We start from the raw sequence: 25,617 nt of genomic DNA on the forward strand, positions 1-25,617 counted from the left end.
GTGTATAATCAATGGTTTTATTTACAAGTACATATTTAGGCTTAACCGCTGTATTGGACTCAAATGTTCTGGAACAGGAAACCATAATTGAAAGCTGCTGTAATTGCTGAAAGTGGCATTTTTGTCTTTCTGTAGGCCGTGTTTGCAAGTTGTATCCCCGAAATATTTGATTTGGTAGGGACGAGACCCAAATATGGTGGTGAATACCGAAGAGAACACGGTAAAAGGTACAATTGAAAATTTCTTGCATTTTAAGACTGTGTGTATACGTTTGTTTTCCCACCAGTTCTTCACTGCTATACTCTGCACATGCATCATGGTGTGTTTATGCCCGACGTGCGATATTTCTGTTCGTTTTTCAGTTGTTCTTATTCTTGCTGCTGATGTTACTTGCTGCTCAAACCTGCTGCCTTTTTATTGTGTTTTATTTTCTTGTTTAGTTTTTTTGTTGTTTTTTAGTTGTTGCCTTGCATTGGTTGGCGGATGCTGACGAAGACTTTCTCTGAGGTTACGTTTACCAAAGGGAATTAAGCATACGTCAATGTTTTCCAGGATTTATTGGTGATCTGCACCATACCGAGACGCACGTGCTAGGTCGTAGATAAATCGTAAGAGCTGTGTACATAACAGACGACTGTAGAATCTTCTTTCTCTTTTGCCCCATCTCGCCGAACCTTCATGAATATTTTCCAAACAAATGCCCTAACAATAGACTCGTAAGCTCAGAGAAGTTACTGGAAGTCCTCTAAGAAAGACCTTTTGTCAGCATTTGCCAGTATCGTTTGCATTTTTTATCTTTCTTCATGTACTTTTTTATATGTGTGTTTTATGTGTCGCTAGCACTTGACTTCTATCCCCCATCCTCCTTCACTATCACCACCCCTAGGCAGTCTTCGCCAGCTGGATTCCAGAAATCACAGAATTGATTGGTCACCCTTCCAAGTATTCGGGTAACTACCAGAAAGAAGGGGGAAAGAGGTAATGTGGCTACATATTTTTTTCTATCTATTCTTCGAATCGTTTTTTAAATGAAATAATTTTAAAATGATCAATGTTTATAGATTTAACATATGCATATTTAATAATATAACCAGGACAATATTCTTATGCTGCACTTAGCTTTGATGATTTAAACTGGTACATTATGCTCAACTTTCAAAGCATCCTCTAGTGGTTTTTCTTAGCGTGACGGTAATAAATATTCATTTTTCATTTTTTAAGTTTTTTTAAGCATGAATATCACCCATGAAGAGTAAAAAATTATTGTAAATTACTACCATAAATGATCCTCTAGCAACTAACTGGCTTTTTTTTTTTTTTTTTTTTTTTTTTTCAAGCGGCTTTCGGCTTCCAGTATGCAGAGGGGTGATCTTACATCTTACCATGAAATTCGTGTATGTAAAAGGACTGGTTGGAGGGTAGATACGTTAACAATTAGACCATCTAGAAAAGCAAATTCATACAATAAAATCAGAGATTATGTGTCTATGAAACAGTATAAATATTATACTCCGAAAAAGGAGCCTGATAAAGGGGAAAGATGCAAATTTGTCGGTCTTACACTATGTCAGTAAATAGAAAATCGCAGCAATTAAACGGAGGTAGATACACTCTACTCATAAAAAATAGTACTGAATTAAATAATTTTTTTGTCGCTGGACAAAATAGCACTTTTCCCATTTAGGTTAGTTCTGCGTAACTTTATGGAAAAGGACGATTGTGAATTTTCGGATATCTATGCATGTGTCATACATTATCAAGGGCGTAGCGATTCAACAGTATTAAGTTGGTTGATGGTAGTTTAGATTAAGCCAAAGAGGGATTATTTTATCTGTAAAATGCGAATGTTTTGCGAAAGTGTTATTCGAGTCACATCTGTACACTACCGGTTATCTAGCCTTTAGTTGAAAAGCCTTAATAAAATTTTCTCCTCATACCAAGAAGGGAATTGAATATTAAGGGAAGCGGTATCAGTATCATCAAGTAAATATAAATATCGAAGTCGGTATTAAATGCAAAAAAAAAAAAAAAGCAAATGAATATTTACTTCTACTCTAATAGCATGCAGTCAAATCCATCCATATGGAATCTTCCAAAAATTTATAGCTCATATCGCTGACCAAAAATATTCTGCTTCTTGTGCTCATTGAAGTGGAGGCTCTCTTTGCTATCATTCGCAATGACCCTGCTTACGAAATAGTGTTTTGTAACTGAACTACCAAAGCTAAGTACTGACAAAAGAATTTATCACTCTGCCTATATTACTTCAAATCGAATTATCAATATGTACTTTATTTATATACATAAATAATAATATATTAATTTATAAATATGTTCAAAAATATTTGCTATTCCATTTGAAATTGATGTGCTATAAATGAATTCAAATAGCAAAATAAATAAACTCTCAAAACGTGAATAATTACACTGTGGATAGTCTTGGCAGCTGGTATTTGAATAAATCAAGCTGTTAATTTGTTGAATAATAATAATAAAAAAACCTGTCGTATCTACTTCAGAGAAACTTAGGAAATCGTTAGGAAGCTTACTCAATGCTTACTACTACAAAACTAGAAGCCTAATGAAGCCTACCAAAGGACTAAAATTAGGCTGGTGTTTCAGTCTTGTATGGAATGGCAAACGTAGCTTAATAAAAGGAATTTTTGAAGGCCAATACACGTAGCATATATGAATTTGGCAAGTAGTCCAGTAGCGTAGTGTAGTGTATAGTGAGATAAAAGAGCCTAGAGATGCTACAAACAGGCATTTACACAGATGTTATTTATCAAGGGATTTTTCGCTGATAAATGGAATGGCTGCTAATTGCAATAGCGCGCTAACTCGGTCATAATTGGTGAACACGTTTATTACAAACGTCAAAGGTGCAGCGCCATCTGTCGGATTTCTCATGAATATATACCAAATATATTTCAAAGAAAGACACGCAGTTCTTTCCTAAAATTATGTTTGATACGAGCAGAAAAAAAAAAATCTAATCTTTGTAAAATGTTACGCATCTACATCCCCTGTTCTTGTTTCAAGAAGCGAAGAAATATATCAAAAAAAAAAAAAAAAAGAATGAAAGAAAGAATAGTTGCTACACCGAAAATGGCAGTGCATTGTTATTTTATGATTCAAAAGAGTCCCAACTTTTCTTAAACTGTTGCACTTTTTCTTATTGAACTCCGGGGAAAACAGAGAGAGCACATTAAATAAAGGGCAACATATTTTCTGCGCCAGCGGCTGTCATTTATGAACGTATCTGCTATTAAGCAAAGGTTTCTGGAAGCTCAACTCATTGTGTGGAAAAAGTTTCTTACTACAAATTACTCCTATGAAAGAATTAAGGTCTTCGCCTTTTTATTTTTAATTTTACTTTTGTATTCTTTCGTCAGGGTTAGTCCAAAATCATACATTACATTTGTATTAATAATTAATATAATTAAGAATTTCAAATATCTTGAGAAGATTTGCGTTTCTGAGCAAGTTGAATAACGGAGTGTTTCTTTCTAATGAACAAAGCTGAGATAAAAGTGATGGAGAAATATTCGACTGAAATATGAAGTCTGCAAAGAATAATCATGGACTCTAGGGATAATGGATAATAAAGATGGATTCGGTAATATATGAAGGAACTCGAAAGGCAAATGAGTTTAAATTTAAAAAAAAAAAAGAAAGTAAAGCCACGTATAGAATTTTTAGTAAACGGAAAAGTAGGCCTACAAAAAACATAAAAATATTTTTCATATAAAAATGTTCTGCAAATAATTTTACGAAAGATTGTTTTATATGATATTCGGTTTAATTAATATTCTTTTGTTGAGTTATATAGCGTGATTATAAAAACAGGTACTGAAGTATTTAAATTCTGGAATAATATTTATGCGAATGTATATTCCATAACTGGTGCAAACAATACAGATAAGTGGCATAGTTGAAGTTTTCGCCACCAGGTGAAACTTAGTCGCTGTTTTTACAAAAGTACGGGCTGTTCGTCGTTTAGAGATCAAAATGGGATTATGGGCTTTGGATAAAGAGCTACTGTTTGCTGAAAGGATAAAGACAGTTTATTCCTTTCAGAGGGATCAGAACGCGAAATTGTCGATAATACTGCCGAGTGTGCGTCCTCTGGAGTATCATTCCACCAGCTTAACTGTGCCAGCCAGCTAAGATACAATGTCAGGAATCCATAAACTGTTGTAATCACCTTGGACATATGAATCCACACACACCGATCAATAGTGCCTAGAATTTACAATATTAATTTGAACTTTTAACGACCTTTATTTGACTGTAATCACCAATGTTTCCGATTCAAATGATTATCTTTTTTAAGTAAAGCTGATTTTTATCAGCATCTGTTTCTTTGCAGACATATTGTAGTGTGTGGCCATATCACCTACGATTCAGTGTCATATTTCTTAAAGGATTTCTTACACGAAGACAGGGAAGATGTGGATGTTGAAGTCATCTTTTTACACAGGTAGAAAACAATGTTATTTTGCTAATTAGTTTCTAATTATTTTTAACTACTTCGTCTTTTTGTTAGTAATCTAAGGTTTTAAGCATGTATGTGAACGTGACATTTAAACCTTATTATGTACTAACCAATTTGACCGTAAATGTTTAGTGGGAATATTTTAAGGAAAAGGTACATCTGATTTATTGTTATTAATATTCCAGTCCACTGATGTGAATATTTATAATATAAAAATTAGGATGTAGTCGACAGTCAGGACATCGGTCGATTGTTATTTCTGATGCCGCATTTATAACGATAGCATGCCGCAAGGCTTACTCTTTGTCTACCGATAAAAAATATAGGTTTATATTTAAATATCCCATTATTTCATCTTATGTTATAAAATCATTTATGTATTTAAATAATAGCTAAGTACAATTTATTTATAGATTATTCATAAATTTAAATTACAATATTTGCGATCAATTATAACTGATTGCTTACAACCACTAATTTTGAAGCAGTAATCCAATTTTTCAAATAATTCTTGCAAAATGTTAATCAAATTAAAACAATTAACTTTATTGTTGTAGAATGTGCAGTTCTTTGATGACTGTTTCTCAATATATTGAAAAGTTAGCCTACAATGCACTCCAATACAATACATTTCCGGGTTTCGGGGCCACAAAAGCTAAGATATCAAATAACCTGCCATACACCTCTTTATTCTTTTGCATTTTTCAGAAAACCACCCGATTTGGAATTGGAAGGACTTATCAAAAGGCATTTTACCACAGTGGAGTTCTTTCAAGGCACGGTGATGAGTCCCATTGACTTACAGCGGGTAAAGGTAAGAATGAAGTAAGAACAATGTCAACCCTATCGAATAAAAATACTTCATCAAATCAGTTTAATTGTCTGTTTAAGACACCAAACCGTTTTCCACTTTAGTTATAAAAATACGATTAAGGGGCCAAATCAATAACCAAATACATCAACAATTAACGAGAGTTTATTTAATAATTTTTCCACAAATACATTTTTTTCTGTTAGTTTAATTTTTGTATTTTATATGCTTTTCCAGTTTTCATTCGTTGTTTCCTGTTCAGGTTTCTCCACCCGAAATGCGTTTTGCTATAAATAAAGCCCGCTATTCAAGATTTTCCATGAATATTAAAATTCTAAAGTATGTTTTTTAAATAAAAAAAAATGCGATAGAATGCAGTACTCGACTTGATATTGATATCTCGTACTGGAAGTGGAGTCTGGTTGTTTTCCACCTTTACCTGCTGAGTTCTTGCATTTTAAATCAAAAACACACATTGTCGTGCTTATGAAGAAAGGATTTCTAAGATATTCAAAGGACACGGAATGCTTTTCATTCTTATAAAACCAACTGTTATAAGTAAAGGAAGGCTATAGAGCAAATATTATTTTAAAAAATTCTTTCTAGGTCCAGAACAATGATATTCGCACACTTTCCCTATTTTCTCTTTAATTCTTTCTCTCCTCTTTTCCGTCGTAAAGTCTCCTACATCTAAAGATTACCTTACGGAGAAAAACTTCGACATCTTTCATATGCTAATTTAAGCTGGATACGGGAAACTTCTTTAGATGTTTACCCAGAAGGAGATTAAAAGTTTCATATGAGTCAGATTTTAATGGATATCGGGAAAAAGTCACTTGAAAATCGAACAAGATTATCTTAGCTATTTAAAGCAACCTATTCAATGATGTTAGAGTGAACTTTTTGCACTGATTTCAATAACTTGCCCGATGATTTTACTTATTCGGTCGTATTCAAATATATTATAGAATTGATATGTTATGGAATGCATGCTTAATAACTTCCGAACATACCTAACTATTACGCAACGTTTTTAATTAAGAGAAAACATATATATATATTAACTGTAAACTATCGTATTAATTATTTAAATAAATAGTGTAAAACAATCAATTTTAATTCCTTGCTTAGCATGGCATGTTTTTTTTTTCTTTTTTTTCCATGTTTTTCCACTCTGCTTATTCCATTTTCGCAAGCGTGCTTCGGGCTGGGTACTCACCAATGTACTAAGAAATCTTTAAGCGCCTTCTTATGATACAAATCAAAGCCTAAGATATTCCGCAATAGCTATTGCCATTCGCAGGAAGTACTAACAAGGTTGTTTATCAGAATGACAATCACTGGCGACAGTTATAGCACTGGGCGTGTGATCCCGGATCCGTAACAGTTATTACTTAATCATCGCCTTTCTTTGTTCACGAAATAGTCTTAAAAAATAGTCTCAATTCCATATTTTATTTTGTTTATTTATTTTACATGGGAGTGAGACTAGAACAAGAGCAGTTGTCATGGTAACACGAATCTGAGTGGTTTACATAAAGAGCAACTGTTATAGTGCCAAAGCAGTTCTTTTAAACAGTGTCAATGTTATATTCTCTTCGGGAGACGGAGATAGAGGGTGTAACTGGAGTTGAAAGATTTTATCATAACTTTAACTTGAAAAGAAATTACGTATCTTGGCTGATTTTATTTATTTTTCCAGATCCACGAAGCAGATGCTTGTCTTGTATTAGCCAACAAATACTGTCAAGATCCTGATGCCGAAGATGCTGCCAATATTATGAGAGTTATTTCCATTAAAAACTATTTCGACGAAATCCGAGTAATAATCCAACTTATGCAGTATCACAACAAAGTAAGTTATTTTTCACTGCTGTAGTTTTTTTCCCGTCACTAAGAAAATAACTTCGTTTCATTCATGCATTCTCGATCTCTTCAGAAAAGCAAACTGGACAAATATTTTTTCATTTACGAAATTTCAGAAGAGTGAAACAGTATTAAGTGGATGTAGATAAGGGATTAAGTTAGTGGTGCTTCATGCGGTAAATACGCAGCGGCCTTGAGGTGTCCTCTTTTACCTGAAAAACTTCGTGCATCGCTACATCAGACCACTTTTTTTTTTTTTAAACTAAAAATCAATACTAGCTTATTGGCTAAGATTGAATGCCGAATTCTCTAAGAAGTATTCAACCAATTTAAGAATCTAGAAAGACTAAAAATAGCATTCATTTTATTATCCAGTATGACTTCAAATTTATTTGACCTTTTGTTGACGGCTGATTACCGTTCACCTAAGTGGTTGTCTCGGCATCAAATCAATACTTAAGGGAGTTCAGTTATTCGTTTCGCGAACTACAATCTAACAAATAATTTTAAACTCATTGAAATAATTTAGAAGTAAGTTTTGGTGACGCTTTCTAAATCATTTCTTACAGAATGCGTGTTTTCTATGACTTTACTGAAGACATCCATCGATTGGGCAAGAAAATACTAAGAATTCCTAACTTCTTTGAGAGATTTAAGAAAATTTGATTAATGAATTTCGATGCTAATACTAAGAACAAAACGGATGTTTGTTGTGTATGTAATATAATTTAAACCATTTCTCATATTTTATTGTGAAATTAGTCTTAAAACAAAGAGAGAAAATCCACTCTCGTATGAAACACTATGATATATGGTTTTAGTTTGTATATCGACATATACGAGGACAACAGATCCAATGATGCTTGATTAAGAGTATTTCCCAGTCATTTATATTTCGTACGTACAACAGGCTATCTTTCCTAATCAGTTCTATTGATTTTCGTGAGCTCCACGGTCTTAACAACTGCCGAGCCATTTTCACTCATGTTTTTCCTTCAAGTATTAATCTCCCCCCCCTCTCCTTTTTTTTTAAACTAGTTAAAATTCTCTGTTTAATTTACAACTTAAAATAGTTTCGGCTACACTGCGAGACAAAAATTGCCGACAAAAAGGTTATTTTTGGCTTGTTATACATTTGATAGACTAAAACACATTACAAATAAATTTTGTTCAAATGAATATTTTTACTGATTTGCTCCAAATTCATAAATAAAATAATTTATAATTTAAGCTATTTGTTTATAAAAACAAAATCGTGAATTAAAAACTATTTTTACCCACACAAATTTTACTTCGTTGTAAATTTAACCGAGAATAAATTCTTTCACTGTTATTACTACCGTTATTCTTTTTAAGTTGATGATGAAGGGAAAATTACAATTCTCATATATTTATTACGTACTTTGTTAGGCCTATCTGCTTAACATCCCAAGCTGGAACTGGAGACATGGAGATGACGTGATCTGTTTGGCCGAACTCAAACTAGGCTTTATCGCTCAGAGTTGTTTGGCTCCTGGTTTCTCTACTATGGTAGCTAACCTGTTTGCGATGAGATCGTACAAGACGGTAAGTGAACAAATTCCCATTCGAAAGGCTATAGTATATATATATATATATATGTTATATGCAACAATTTTCTATTAACATTATTTTGCTACTATGTAAACCCGTTGCCAAATTGGTGTATAGTATAACTGCTGTAGAACAATTTGGCAACCTCAGCTTATATCTACCAAGCGTGAATGATGTATATCGTATTCTAGCACACAAACAGGAAAACTAAACAATTCTGCACTCAGTGCGCATGCGCACGCATGTTACGTAAATAGAAGCGATATTATATGTAAAACGGTATATTGAAGATGGTAACAATATTCAAAATTTGGTTCGTCGAATGTTGGTTGACTTAAAATAATGCTCGTAGTTTCTAGCACGTCTATGATTTCATTCAGAAACGTATTTTAAAAATTTAAAAATGTATTCCAAGCCATAAATAGATATTTGAAGTTGAATACGCCGATTTGTTACGAAAATATTTAACAGGCACAAAAGTGAGCAACAGAGTAAAATCCGAAAATACATTTTAAACATTGGAAGCGTCGATTTATTTACTTCACAAGTCTGATCACAACACGCCGATCTCGCCTCGCTATGATGATTCGCAAACATTACCATTGAGATCCCTCGTTAACAGTGCACCTATCTGCACAATACCATCCGTTCTTCGTATTCCTAATTCGTTAGCGCGCGCGACTTCACTTATCTGATTAATGCATTGCTTAATTGCTAGAAAGGATGGACTCAGTGAGATGCTGTACAAAGCTATTAAAATGGGAATTAGGAATCTGTAGGGAGTCTTTTGTCACTTGCTAATCAATTTAATGGGAAATTGTTTATCGTAAGATCTCTCTCTCTCTCTCTCTCTCCATCCCCTTGATCTTGTTCGTCATTTGTTCGTTTATTACGCAAGGAACTTAAGTTCCCACAAAGTCTGACAGCACAAGCAGATAATCAAAAAATCAATATATGCTTGACATGTTTTCTCTGAAAGATGTAATTCTAAGGCTGAAAAATTATTGCAGGAATATGCATTCGAGCAACAATATCGACATCCCTTGTGTCGTTTTTTTTTTTTTTAACGCATAAGTCACTACCCAGTTGGATAGTGACTTATGCGCTAATTTAATAAACTCAGAAAATCGACGTTGATTTTTTGGGAAAAGCAATCGGGTTAACCATTCAAATTTATCAAACGGTAGAAAATATAACTGACGAACAGAAAAAAAGTGGGAGATCTTCATTGCTTACTCTGTAAGCAGGAATTTGCTTGCGTTATTATTGAAACATTTCAAAGATGTTTGCATTTGGAGTTTAATCAACGCTGACATTCATTCTATTCTTTATTATTTTTCAGTCTCCAGACACACCAACATGGCAGAACGAATACTTGTGTGGAACGGGAATGGAGATGTACACAGAAACCCTGTCTTCTTCCTTTACTGGTATGACCTTCCCCCAGGCAGCTGAGTATGTTTATGTCTTTGTTATTCAACATAATTCATCGTAATCATAGTCATTGCATTCCATATTTTCACAGTTATTGACATTTATGCAGTGATATATTTCATCGGTTAAGTACTTCGTTTAGTATTTCCCTCACGACATCAAAAAGAACCATGGAAACAAACTAATCGGATATTATTCCAGAACATGTTTCTGCTTTTATCTGGATGTAATCTTCTGTCACTGATGGTACATACTCAGTGGCGATACTTAAATATTCTTCACAATAATCCGAACGATAAATCACTGGATGTCAATTTTTATAATGACAACTTTGATTTTAAGTGATCATGCTTAGAAGATAAGTCTTGTATACATGCACTTGCAGTAGATGTTGAATGAGCCGAAATTATTTTTTGGTTATTATTCGAAAATACAACAATATATTAAAATATGCTGAAAATGCAGGGACGTATAAATTAATTTCTTTAACTTTTCGAATTAAGAAAATACTATTTAGAAAATAAATCGTTTAAGAACTGTTCTTCTTAATTTTGAGAACTAAAACAGTGGAATGCTATATTAAATTTGCTTACGCGTCTGGAAGCGTAATGACTCCGTTTCAGCTCCGCATTTCAGATGTCTACATCTTCTACTCAGACTAACTTCCATTCTTCCCCAAAGAATCATTCGGAGGACATTACTATCGTCAGTAATATTATGCAATGCCGAGTTTGTACCTTAATGCTCGTTTTAATGGGCAGCTAGTTTAAAAATAACATTAGACGATCAAATTATTATACGTACGGAACCCACAGATTTCATTTTTTGCAACTTTTGACGATCTTTAGGCTGTAGAAATGCTGAGCTAATAAAAGTTCTTTCTTGCCTTAGGGGCTATAATTTTTCGAGTGTATTCCAAATGGGGACGGAGGGCTATTTCAGAAGTTTGTTAATATCTATTCATCGGTCTTACTGTCTTCCTTTTCGATGACATTAGCAAAAATCGTAAGTTGTCAATACTTTCTACATGATGGAAGTATTTAAACCTTTCAGAGGCAACTTTAAAAGTAGTTCTAACTTATTAATGACGAGGAGACTTACTAATGACAGATAGAAATCTTTAGTACCGTTATCACCATTACATTTATACTACATTTTTTTTGTTTGGTCCTCGATATGTTACTTACTAAAGACCTGAAATTATCGAGCGGGGTATTGCTGAACGTAAATAGACCCCTTTCATTAAACGCAACACATCTCAACCTTGAAAAGCTGAAATCAGCAACCTAAACCAGTTAGCGGATTATATTCTCTTCCATGAAGATGCCTGCAGGTTACGTCATTATCTCTCATCCAGATTTTTCGTTCATTATTGATATACCTCATTAAAATTTCGAGAATCAGCAAATTCTAGTTTTCAGCGAACAATTGTTAACTGATAAAGATGTTTGGAATCCCTTAGATGTGGAAATCATTACGTTAAATCTATTTATAGATCGGCTGGGTTTGTTAATGTTAAAAGGGGAAAAAATAAATAAAGCAATTCTTGTATATGGATGTGTTACATGATCTAGTTTTCATATGTACAAGCACGATTTAGTGGAATGCTTTTACAGAAATTTGAACTTAACAAGGAATGAAAATAACCTCTTTATAACCAACTACTGTTTAGGAGAACTTCATCTAAATTTTTATTGGTGATTTTTGTTTACTTTTCGTCAAGCAAGAATTCGTTCAACTCCAGTTTCTCGTCGAAAGATTAGCTGAGTTATAAAACATGGAACAGTCGCCTATATTCTATTCTGCCAATTCAATATAAACAACTCAGAATAGTTTGGTTCTGAGTTGTTACATCCAATACACCATATGTGATCGAATGTAAAATTAATACCTAGATAAGATATTGCATGAATTTTTGTCATTTGGGCATGTTTATAATGAACAACTTAATGAATGCCAATAGATTACACTGGTAAGTACGATGTAAGACATATTACTTTAACTTTGCATTTCGTCGTATCTCTACATTTAAGCGGCATGCGATGAACTGGTTCACATTACCATGCTGTAGAGATACCAGCGTGTTAACTCAAATATATCGATTGATGAACAGGTGCTGCATACATTGAATTTTTATTATTTATACTCCCGTTTCACAACCAATACAGACAATAGTGGTGGTGAAGTTTATCAATAAACATAAATATTTATTTCACGTTTCTAAATTACATCAACAGTATCTCCTTAATCAGTTGAATTAAACGCAGAAGAATATTGTTAGCCCATGCATATGAGATATGATCGACTATGGTTACTAACTTTTTAATAGTCTACTCGTCAACTGAAACATTTTAAGTCGCTGGAATGATAATTAGGTCGATAACCTTTTGGATATGGATTTCACTTCAAAATAGTTCTTTCAAAATGAACAATATGCAAAAATATTCATAGGAATAAAATAAAGATAATTTTTATTAGTGAAAATGAAATCAACAAAATAAAGCAGATAAAACGGTTTTAAAAGCCCGTATCCATCGTGATATAAACGGAGAATGACTATTTATTTATTTATATACGACAACTGGATACAATTTTGTATTCATTTTTGTTGCTCCACTGATTTTGGTGCATTGATGCTGTTACTTAATGATAATGGCCTAGTGGTTCTGGAACTGATTTCTACAGAGTGAATTTGAGTAGATTTCTGATTGGAAAACATTTTAAATACAGAAGTCTCTGTGAGAAAGGGGACAATATTTGAAATCAATCTGTCAAGGACGTAGAATAAGTGACTCAAATGACCTGAGTGAATCAGGGCATGTTTCTCTTCTTGGCCACGACCTGGTTTGTCCAGCTCAGCCATACATGCCGCTCTAATTCCCTAACTCCCTTGGTCGCTGATATCCTATATCAGCGACCAAGTATCATACTTTTGTGCAAGCTACTGAAGGTACATTTTAATAATTTATCACTTTTTGTCGTATTTCGAAATGAAAGTTTGTTGAACCTGCAATCTTCTAGTAATGCGGATAATCTTGACAAGAGTAAAAACTCATTAAACGATATTCATCGATCTTTGAACATCCTGATGAGCGATCCTCTCCGTTAACTAGAAGCTGCAATACTTTGCTCGAAAAATTTATTCCAAAATGCTGAAGCACACACAACTGAGGGCATAAGCACAGGTTCTCGTTTGCATCAGATCTACTCTGCTTTGCTAGATTTGTGGGCACACAACTGAAACAGACTGACTAAGCTAATCCATTGTGCAATCAGTTTCTATATTTATGATGTTGATATAATTTCAGTGTGACTCTGCTGAATTCATAAACGCTCAGCATTCACAATTGAAAATCATTTTAATTGACCCATTTTAAATATTTCATAATTATTACAAGGACTGTTCTACTTGCAATCTGTCTTGCGCCGAATGTCGAGAGATTCTTGTTATAGAAGCTATTAACACTATTTGGGAGGCCCTTTGAATCACACTAATTTAAATTTTACTTACAAATGAAATTCTCACTGATATAAGAGTGGCCTATTAACAAACTCATTGGGTCCCTTGGAACATTTTATCACACAGCGTACACTTTTATGTATTTAGAATATATTTCCCAATAAACAGAATCATCCAGATCGTCCTTTTCTTCATAAAATCTTCTGGATTATTTTGGTATATACTAGACACTTTTTCTAACTTAAAATAATGTATTTACTCGTTATAGTAATTAGTATGTTTCTGTATTCTTTGTATTCATCTTTCTTTATGTTTAATTGATTTTTCCCCTCAAACCACCAACGTATTTTTTATTCTTGTCAACTTTTTTTTTCGAGGTTATGTTTCGTCAAACTGAAGTTGCTGTTATTGGCTATTGAAGTCCCTAATGAGGAAACAACGGAAACAAAGATTGCTATTAATCCCAAGAGCACCGTAAAGATTCTACAAGATACACAAGGGTTTTTCATTGCGCAATCAGCTGACGAATCTAAAAGGTAAGTTTTAAATCCTATTGATTTAGTTTCATTTTCCCTTAAGTTAAAATACCCGAGGATCCCTATTTTATGATAAGAATCACCGTACCAAAAGTAGTACACAGAACGTGAATATCATTTTTTAAGATCCAGTATGCTGGACAGGAAAAAATGTACACTTCTGGACCTACAGTTTCATTATTATATGTACGAACCTCATGCAAAATATTAAAATCTTTCCCCGGAGCCTGCTTTATAGTACTAAAAAAGAGAAGTGCGAAGGTCTCGTATAGCTGCAATAGAGAAAACTTTGGTGAGTTGGAATAAGTAAAATAAATCCACTAACACCTTTTATTCCGAAGAACGTATGCGAAGTTCCTTTAGTCATAACTAACTTTTCATGATTGATGGGCAGCCAGTCCCCACCGTTCAGACATCAATAGTTGAACTTGGGGCTACTAAAGAGAAAAAAAAATCAGGTGAGAGAGAGAGAGAGAGGGAGAGGATGACAGAATAGTATCGCCATCTCGTTCCCCTAGACCCTAACAAGTATGTACTATATCGAATAACTCTGGAGCCAGCCTGAAGAAAGGCCTAGAAAATAGTTCTTCTAGTAGACGAGTAGCAGCGAAGCTATAATGACCTTTCTTCGGCGGGTTAGCCTTGTGGAAGCAAGAACAAGCTTCAGCAACGAAAATTTCTAAGGAATTAGTAGCTTTCATTATTGAAGTTAATATAAGAAGAACATGCAAGAAGCAATAACGAGACTGGTGCAAGATTACTTTCGATCACAGCTGAAAACGCAGATACTCAATATCGATTGGAAACGCAGCACATTCCTCGAGTCAGAAGGAAACTGCAGTAGCAGTTAAGTGATGCAAAAACAAAAAAATGGAGTACCGATCAGGGTGATCAGAGAAGGCAGTACATTGTTATATTTTCTGTTGGTACACGAGCGCACACTCGAAGGCAGTATCACTGGTTCTTTTAATCCAGCTCACCTGATTCCATTAGTCAAAATTTGACACTTGCATAATGGATCCTTACATTACTTGAATTCACTCAATCCACCATGGTTCTAGGTCAACGTTGCTATCCTTAAATTATTTTTTTCTCCCGATAACTTGAGTTTTTCCGCTTGCAAAACTATCTAAATAGCCAGTGCAAGCAAATTATGCACAACCTCAGTTGCTTCTGTTTTAATTTTAATAAACTGTACGCAAATTGACAGGATTGCCTCCAGGGATAGCAATGCCGATTGACAGGCTATAGTCCCTGAGTGTCGTTTTTTTTTTTTTCAATTAGTTATTGGCAGTCCCCATCCTATGATCTCAATATTTACGAAATATACTATAACGATGTTAATTGATGCAGTAATACATCTATTTACTGGTAGTTTTTATTACGGTGGTGTGATTCTGATCACTAACTGGAGGAAATTTTTACTCATTTCCCCCTCTGTTTTTTACAGATGATTCCTAGCAAATTTGGGACCCGAAAATAGTTTTTTTTTGTGGGATTTCGTCGAAACTGAGGTTTTTACCAATGAAAATGCATCATAGTTTTTCACACTTTTGTTTGCATCAAGATAAGTAGGTTCATAAACATGAATAAGTAGGTTCACGGGCAAAATTCTTATCCTGTGCATAAAGAATATCCATGTTTTATAAACAGGCATTATAAGATTTTTTTAAAATTCATTATAAAACCATTCCCTGAAGATTATTTCATTCAAATTTCAAGCTATGGTTTTATACAATAAATATAATAAAAAGAGAATAAGTTGAAAACAGTGGCATTATTGTAAACATGGCGTTTGAAATTTCAACTTATATTTGGAGAAATATAAATACATCCAATTATCTTATGAATAGAATATATCATCATCATCATCATCATCATCAAATTCCTGCCATGTACCCTCAAGGGGTGTACAGGATATGATAGTGCTACATGAAAAATTTACATCATTACTAACTTCCTATCTACAATTTTCCTCCAAATCAGTCTGTTACTTGTCAAGACTCCAACATTATCAGATCTTATATTTCTATCGTCTAAGGCACTTTGTACCGTATCAATATATTCTATTTTAAAAAATATAATATATTCTATTATATTTTTTAAAATATAATAGAATATATTCTATTTTAAAAAATCAGTTAACAGCTAAACTTCATTACTGATTTTATTTGTTCGTATATTTTGTAGTAATAATATTTTTTAAAAAAAATTAATACTAATAATAATTATTATAATAATTAAACAACAATAAATTAAATTAAATTAAATTATTATTAATAATAATTAAATTAACAATAAAATTTTCGATTTCGATGGATTTCCGTAGCAAAAGGAAATTATTTTTAAATGTTCGTCCATAATTATATCAACCCAACGGCAGAATCACTGATAAAATACAAAATTTCCAAAACTTTTCTTAAAAAGGACATCATTCAAAGCATTTATCCTATTTGACATTTATTTAATTTCTTCATTTTCTCTAGAAAATAATTCTTCAATTCATTTTTCATAAAGTAATATTTAACTTTAATTAACTTTCCCAGAATTCTATCAAACGTTTTCCATTCTCATTCAGTTAGTTTCTTGAATTTAATTAACTTGCATTGCTTTAGCGAATTGCAAATTGAAAAGCAACAAAGAGAACAGCAAAACGGTTTTATTTGTTTTTTTTTTAATAATCAGAGAGAGTAAGTGCGATTATTATTAAAGCAGGTGACTGAAGTACAGAATATTACTTACAATTCTTTCTACATGACTTATTGCGCGATAACCCTACAGTAATTACTGGAATAATTAATCTCACTTGCCGTGAAATTGCTCGTTATATGGATGATACTTTTACATTTTCGGTTCCATTTCTTGATACACCTACGCTGATTATTTTGCATTTTGTACAATTTCAGAGCCTGGTTTTATTGTAAAAACTGCCACGAAGACGTCAAAGATGAGAAGATGATTAAGAAATGCAAATGTAAAGTCTGTAAGTATTAATCTTTATCATGAATTATTTATGCAGATTACCTGAAGTTTTTAAGCCCGCTAATACGTATTGTCGTCTTCTGCGTATGTAATAATTCATTTTGTAAAATATATGTGGTGGCGCTGTTTGTAAAGAAAGTGTCGATTGCCTGTAGATGGCGCATTACTAAGAATTAGTTTATCAATACAACTGGTTTGTCTGTTCAGATATTTCGTAAAAGTGAAAGTTGCTTGTGCAATAGAAACAAAATTATCCTTTCTTGATATAATTGTTTATTTCTTGTTTCTATAAAAAATATTTCTTTATCTTTATTCGTCATTTTCGTTTGAAGATATTACTAGGATGAGCATTTTGTTCATCGTAAGTAATATCTTTCATCGAAATACATAATTTATTTTTCGATGCACTTCAACTACTAAAAGAAGTATCAGTACAAGTAATAATCAATAGCGCATATCGATACAGCTAAACATAGTTCGCAATTAATTACGATGAAAGAAACCATTCCTGAGATTATAGCAAATACATTCAAGGTATCAAAATTATTATTAAATCAAAGTTTGTATAAACCTAGTAGATAAATCTGAAGAAAACATTGGTTATTGGAAAACAAATTGGGTCAAATATCAACTTGTTTTTGCATGCCGATATGGATTACTGATTATGTTTGCTGATACTGCAAATTTATTTGATCATCCTGAAGTAATTCTTACTCGCTTATATTTTTTTTTTCGAGTTTAATGTAAGGAATAATTTATTGAGATTTATGATCAAATATACTCATTTTCTAATGAGACAAGAAAAGAAGGGGGTGAATTAACAATATCCCTGGTGGGGAAATCCCTCGATGACTAGGCCATTCAGATAATCACTTCAAAACTTAGAACACGTGAAAAAATTTTGAGCTACTTTTTCTTTATTTGAATAAATCAAAGACCAAAATAACGACAATTCTAATAATGAACCCCTGCTATATTTTCGTGACAACAACGAATTAAAAGTGACAGGATGTTATAAGAAAATAACCAACGAAGAAGATAAAGCTAATGAGAAGTTTAACCAAACTGCGCATTTCCTTTTTTTTTTTTTTTTTTAGAAATGTCGTGCATTAACCATCGCATTTAAAATTTCATTACTGCTCATGTTATGATAGACTTCGATTCTTAATGAAGAAAATCAATTAGGAAAGCTTCTTTTGCGAAAGAGGGAAAACTATTACAGTAAGCAGTTGAAATGATATTTAATTAAAGTTTTCAAAATATTATTTTTTATAATTATACAAAAATTAGAGTTACAAAGTCCATATTACTGATGTTAACCCACATAATTGCGAATTCATACTGTGTACGCGTTTACAATTAATTCTCTGCTTTTAAGTTTTGACAGTCTCTCTCTCTCTCTCTCTCTCTCTCTCTCTCTCTCTCTCTCTGTCTATTTTATCACGGTCCTTATCGTTCACAAAGGAATAGATGGATACATCGTGCTTATCCTTTATAAAACTGCCCGAGATCGAATTCCTTCGATAACAGAGGAAGTTATTCTACGTATTTTTGTCTATTCTCAAGTTAGGAGGATATAGATGCAGTTTTCATAATAAATACATTTAACTGGCCTACTTTCCTTTGTAACAATTTTTGCATGAAGCAAAATACATTGATATTGATTGTTCTCCAAATGAACGGCCATCGAACTCCCCAGTGCCCATCTAATAACATGAAATTTCACCCGAATCCGTAGATTCAGATTATTGTGGTTTTGGTATTATGGACGAAGCAACTAAGGCTATGAGGCCATTGTATTGTTAAAAATGAATGCATTATCCCCATTTTCAAGGAAGAAAAACTACAGCCTGGGTATGGACTGGCTAACTCACTTTTAGCTGAAAAGTCCTTTGAAGGTATTTAAATTAAGGGATATTAAATCCCACATTGTTTTAAAACCAAATAAGAAACTCAAAGATTGTAATCAGAGAGTTTCATGCCGAATATAGTATAGTAAACTATAAAAGTATCGGCGACTACTAGCGTGAGCTAATGCACGTAGTCCAACTCTGGCAACTCGCAGCAAAGATGGTAAAGTTCTGATCGCTATTCTTGGTATTTTCCATAATGTAAAAACACATTTCCTAGGAAATGTATGCTGTTATTACAATATGGTGGGAGGTCAATGACAGGCTCACCCCGTCACCGAGAACTTCTCAGTATTGGCTCTACCCAGTGGCAGGCTCACCCCACCACCAAGCAGAGCCATAATCTCAACGGTGGCCCCACTCAGAGACAGGCAAAAACTTATTATCAAGCAGAGCCTCACGGAGCTCCCACCGGTTTTAGCCTTATGAATAAGTAAAGCCGTCTCTAAAAATTGGGACGATCCCTAGGCCACTCAATTGTGGGCGAAAGACCGTCCAGCTCAGCGTTGGCTCCACTCAGTGATGACCTTCCACTCACCACCACCGAGAAGAACTACTCATATTCCGAAGAAAAGCATTCATCGACAAAGCCCCTCACCAGGCCGTGCCGGAAAACGCTTTCCCCGGAGACTCAAATTGCTCCCTTAAGGCAAAAACCTTAAGAGAGCGAACTCATATTAGCAATCTCACCGGTTTCAGCCTTTATTGAGGCTTCATCGGTGAGTAGCTAGACCAAATAAATACCAAAGGATATTGCGAAAAGAACTTATATACTCTGCTATACGAGTTGTCAAAAAGGTTCACCCATTAAGTTACTTAAATATAAAGAGCTAATAGGCTTCATTTCGGCGATATAAACATTATTTAAATTAAGGGGATATTAAATCCCACATTGTTTTAAAACCGAGGAAATGTGTTTTACATTATGGAAAATACCAAGAATAGCGATCAAAACTTTACCACCTTTGCGAGTTGCCTGAGTTTGTACTACGTACTTGGACTACGTGCATTAGCTCACGCTAGTAGTCGCCGATACTTCTATAGTTTTTTATACTATATATTCGGCATGAAACGCTCTGATTCCAATTTTTGAGTTTCTTATTTGGTTTTAAAACAATGTGGGATCTAATATCCTCTTAATTTAAATAACGTTTATATCGCTGAAATGAAGCCTATTGGCTCTTTATATTTAAGTCCTTTGAAGTTTTTTCTGGGTACTAGAGGGAATCAGAACTTAGGTCTTTCCGCCTAAATGGCATCATCGATGCCTGCTGAACTGGTAGACTTCAACATTAAGTATTTTAAAAATTATAATTAAGCTAAGCTTTCTGCTACCCTCTTGTTAACCTCTTGGAATCCAGCTTTTCAGAATAAACTTTATTACGGGTTTAGTTTGTCACCAATTAGAGAACTTTGTGTGGACTTTTACAGTTCCAAATTTGATTTTTAGTCACGCAAAGATCAGGAAAATCAGCCACAGAACTCAAACGATTCACACAGTAACACTAGCTTGCATTGGAAACACGAGATGGCTATAGTTTCCTGCGGTGTTCTTGTCATTCTTCCATTTACAAAACATTTATCGAAATCAGCTCAAACTACTAGAGAAGATAAAAGACGAAAAACTATTGATGGCCACAAACTAACGTCATAAGAATTTCCAAAAGAGTACTTTTACTGCTTTTAGAGAATATAAAGGCGTTTTTAAATTAAGCTAAATAAAGAAACCACTCTACATAACGTGAAAAATCCTATCACGTTATGTAGAGTGGTTTCAACATATTTATTACAATTGAAGTTTTTCCAAAGTTATCACACTTTTGCTCTCACCTAGCAGAAAAAAAACAAATGCCTTTAGTTCAGATTAATTCGTATTACTATTACTGTTGAGTCCGCGCGGTTAGCCTAGTGGCTATGCGCTTCGCAACCTTATGCTTGGGGGAGTGTCCTAGGTTCGATTCCCGTCGACGACGTGAGGAGCTTAAGGATCTGCCATAGCCAAGTTAACTGGGCATGGACAGCAGGTTTTTTCCCCCAGTTTATCTGGGGTTTTTGATCCCACAAGCAGGCAAACCAGCCCCGTGAACACACAAGGATACAGTCATGAATATCGCCCTTAGGGGATGCAGTAGAGGAGTGGCGAACCGGCTGCATTAATACGCCAGTAACCCCTCCTTAGGAGGGGACTCAACCCGTCCTAGACGGATGAGAAGGATAGGATTACTGTTGAATGATTTTTGAGTACGCAAATATTAAGGGAGAAAAAATGACTTACGTTTCATAATATGTGCGTAATTTTCTTTCCCTTAATATTTGCATATAACAGTATATGTATCATATATAGGCAGGTAGCAAGATATATATATATATTTTTTTATAAAAAACATAGATTTAATGACTTAAAAAACCGAGATAACTTATAAAGATTTTAATGAGAATAATACAACTAGTTTCGGCTTATAACAGCCTTCCTCAGGTATTCATAAAGGAAAAGAATAGTAATAAACATTGAAGTATCTAAAAACTGGAAATTACAGGTAAAAATTGCCATACATAATTGATACATAAAAAACGTTGTATTTTTTAAGTTGTTTCAACAGGTGTACCATTGTTTATTGCAAGTGTGCGTGCAGGTTCACGTGAACACCAATATTGAATAACTGCAGCATGGCTATCTGGGATGTTATAACTCAAATTGTTGTTTAAGTGGACAGGGTTCAGCAGAATTTCCCTTGATTCTACAATTTTTCTCTCAAACTCATCATCACAGAGAAAAATATTTTCTGATCTATCCCGGCAAACGGAGTGGCTTTGTTGATCATCATTAGGATTATTTGAAAAAAGAACATGACTGGATAACGCAGTTGCATGAGATCTCTTGTAAGAGATGTCTCTCTTATGCTCTTCTATACGTTGTTCAATAGATTTTGGACAAACTAACAAATCTGTTGAGCAACGTATTGAAGAGCATAAAAGAGACATCTCTTACAAAAGATCTCATGCAACTGCGTTATCCAGTCATGTTCTTTTTTCAAATAATCCTAATGATGATCAACAAAGCCACTCCGTTTGCCGGGATAGATCAGAAAATATTTTTCTCTGTGATGATGAGTTTGAGAGAAAAATTGTAGAATCAAGGGAAATTCTGCTGAACCCTGTCCACTTAAACAACAATTTGAGTTATAACATCCCAGATAGCCATGCTGCAGTTATTCAATATTGGTGTTCACGTGAGCCTGCACGCACACTTGCAATAAACAATGGCACGCCTGTTGGAACAACTTGAAAAAATACAACGTTTTTTATGTATTATCAATTATGTGTGGCAATTTTTACCTGTAATTTCCAGTTTTTAGATACTTCAATGTTTATTACTATTTTTTTCCTTTATTAATACCTGAGGAAGGCTGTTATAAGCCGAAACTAGTTGTATTATTCTCATTAAAATCTTAATAAGTTATCTCGGTTTTTTAAGTCATTTATAAGTTTATATATATATATATATATATATATATATGTGTGCGTGTGTGTGTGTGTGTGTGTGTGTGTGTGTGTGTGTGTGTGTGTGTGTGTGTGTGTGTCGTATAGATGGCGTTATGCAGTTACAGGATGAAAATCCTTCTACCTTATTTAGAAAATTCCAGGATAAATCATGCCAAGAACGAAGTTTTCAATTGAACCGTTAGCTAGTCATAGATACAGTGTGCAGCGACAACTGGCGATTAGTTGCCTGAAAAATAATTTAAAAAAATCTTGGCAGTTTTGAAATCCTGGTATGAAGATATCAGAAACTGAATGTGAAGTTAATCCGAAATGTAAATTTAATTTAAAAATAAAAATTGGATTTCTTCTTGAATACTGCAGTAATTTAAGTCAGCTGTGTCAAGAACCAATGAAAGGCAGCGCTAGTAATGCTTGTCTTTATAATCTGAAATGTTTGAGTTTACTTAGTCATAATGTATTACTTTCTGATAAGCACGTCAGTTAGAAGAAAGCTGATACAGCCTAATAGCTGTTATCATATTCTCTAAGTTGGTACAGCTTTGGAAAGAACCGGGAATCTATTTGTTTTCCACCTAGTTTGGTTGGAGCTGTTTAGCAACAATTGACTCGCTGATGAAAGCAAATATCAAGCAGGAACAAATGGGGCAGTTCTGTATGCGATAAATAGATAGTCTTTATTAGTTCTAGTAGACGTTCAAATATACATTGTTAAATGTATTTTTGAAAAAAAAAATATATATACTGGATGCTATTTGCAATTAATAGCATTTCCGTTTACAATATTTTCAAAGTTGATCATTAATATCTCTACTTGGAATTTAGCAAAATGAAGAATTCACAGTTAGTTAAATTATTGAAAGTTATTTACATTTACAAACTTTTTCTTTGTTTCCAACTGATGGCAAATTTTCCACTTACTGAAAGTAAAAATAAAGTTATTTACAATAATGGTTTCCAAGAGATGCAGTCGTTGGATTCAAATATACACAGCGATATTCAAGTGATTATTCCATCTAAATGCTAATTTTATCGCTTCCAATGATAGTGTCTTTTTTTAACTTGTATACTGGGAATAAATAGTAAATACGTTTTTTTTAAAAAATTCATTTTTGTTCGTCTATGTTAAAGGTCAATGTAAGCTTTGATATCATACCTCTCATTTTATATGATAGCTTTCTGTCTAGTTTTAAGTACGGTGACTGGCTATTTTATTAGAACTTATTTATCCATTGAGATCATGTTCAGATGGATTATTATAAGGTTGATAACGCTATTACATCAAAAACAACTTTGTGAAAAATATATAAAAGTATTACTTAATGTGAACATTTTAAAGAAAAAAAACCCTATAAATAGTCTACCTTGATAGACATCTTGAAAACAAATGACATTGTATTTCAGTACTGCATAAAATATACTAATTTTGTCAAGAAAGACAAATAATGTCTTTTTAAATTTTCATAGTAACTAGGTTTATTACATCATTCTTTTGATGCAGTATAACTTTCCCTACGATGATTGACAAGCTATTTCAACTTATAGCTGGCTAAAGCAACTGTAGGGTTGTCCTCTCTCACCAAATTTATTTACTATCTCGAAGAAATATGCAAATCCATGGCTGAAGAAACAGATCTACAAATAAATGGCACGAATATCAACCACATTAAATATGCAAACGATATTATTATTCTTGCAAAATCGAAAGAACAACTGGATAAAGGTAATAAAAATTTACATGAAGAATGCAAAACTTTTTTTGAATGAAAATCAAATGAAATGGAATGGAATGAAAATCTAAGCAGAACAAAAACAATGAAAACAAGAAGAGATGAGGGAATTTTCAATAAACTTAGAAAATCATATACTTGGGAAAACTACAACAATTTACTTATCTTGGTAGGCAGTTTCATTACTCACAACCTCGACAACAGAGAAACAGTAAAATACAGACTTAACATGTGCATTGCCAATCACGCGATATCACGTGATGCTAGTCATCACCAGGCGGCCGATCACGTGTTATCGCGTGGACGTCGCTAACAAACTAAAAAAAAATTTTGCCACCGCACGAAATTCCAATTTTCAGCTTGCAATGAAAGTGTTAACAAAGGATGGTCTAATATGAATAAATTAAGCAAAATATGCAAAAATAACAACATTTCAAAGAGCCTCCAATTAAAACTCCACAAAACCATTATTATACCTACAGAAACGTATGGACCCGAGACATGGAGACTCAATGAGAAAGAAATACAGAAAATCAGAGCATTCGAAACGAAATGCTTAAGAAAAATAAATAAAACTCACTGGTAAGAACACAAATGAATCAGACAAACAGGAATTAAACCACAGCGAAGATATCAGAGATATAATTCTTAAACAGCAATGCAATTAAAAGGGTTTGAACAACTCCAGAGAATGTCCTTTCAGAGATTACCGAATATAGACTTCAATGGAATCATTGGAGGAAGACGATCAAGAGGGAGACCAAAAAGAACTCGGCTACAGTCTTTGAGGTCACAATTATGGAGCTTCAGAGAGATGATAGAATCGACACAAATAGACCCAGATGACAAACATGTGTTCAGAGGAGACTCAATCCTAGACTCAAGACGAAACCAACAAGTGAGTGACGTTTCTGTAACCAGGCCCAAGTGCTTTTTTTTATCGCAGAGGGAAAGATGTTGTGAAATATGCACTTTGGTTGGGAAAAACTTGAGTTCGATCTAGTTGCTCAAGGAGAATGCTTCTGATAAAAAAAAAAATTAAACTCTTCAACTGAAGGTAACTTAGTTGATCTCATAGTGGAAGCGTTTATTCTCTCGGATAAGTAAGTTCTTCATTCAGCAGATAAACTAATCTGAGCGCATACGAAATTCAGTCATGAACAATGGGATATACCATGGGCCTGGAAGAAACCTGAGTGGGGGTACACAAGGGTAAACTATAGTATGAGGGATTTGCATGTAGAGGGGACTGCTTAAAACAGGATCTGGAAATGGAAGTTGAAAAAATATCCAGCACCTGATGGATTTACGGGCCGT

General features: G+C 33.7%; 1 protein-coding gene across 1 annotated transcript in view; it reads left to right on the forward strand.

The window, feature by feature from the left end:
• LOC150096335 (calcium-activated potassium channel slowpoke-like) overlaps window positions 1-25,617 on the forward strand; it is a 171,049-nt gene that overhangs the window by 102,999 nt on the left and 42,433 nt on the right. Inside the window, exons 7-14 of the mRNA XM_090408803.1 lie at window positions 887-978; window positions 4,373-4,483; window positions 5,207-5,312; window positions 7,012-7,164; window positions 8,586-8,741; window positions 10,090-10,202; window positions 14,019-14,177; window positions 17,084-17,160. Of these exons, the coding sequence (XP_090264929.1) occupies window positions 887-978; window positions 4,373-4,483; window positions 5,207-5,312; window positions 7,012-7,164; window positions 8,586-8,741; window positions 10,090-10,202; window positions 14,019-14,177; window positions 17,084-17,160 (967 nt within the window). The remainder of the gene's footprint in view (window positions 1-886; window positions 979-4,372; window positions 4,484-5,206; window positions 5,313-7,011; window positions 7,165-8,585; window positions 8,742-10,089; window positions 10,203-14,018; window positions 14,178-17,083; window positions 17,161-25,617) is intronic.

Source organism: Typopeltis vanoorti, chromosome 19 (assembly GCF_054136105.1).
Source record: "Typopeltis vanoorti isolate ZY-2024b chromosome 19, IOZ_Tvanoo_1.0, whole genome shotgun sequence".
NCBI classification, from domain to species: Eukaryota; Metazoa; Arthropoda; class Arachnida; order Uropygi; family Thelyphonidae; genus Typopeltis; species Typopeltis vanoorti.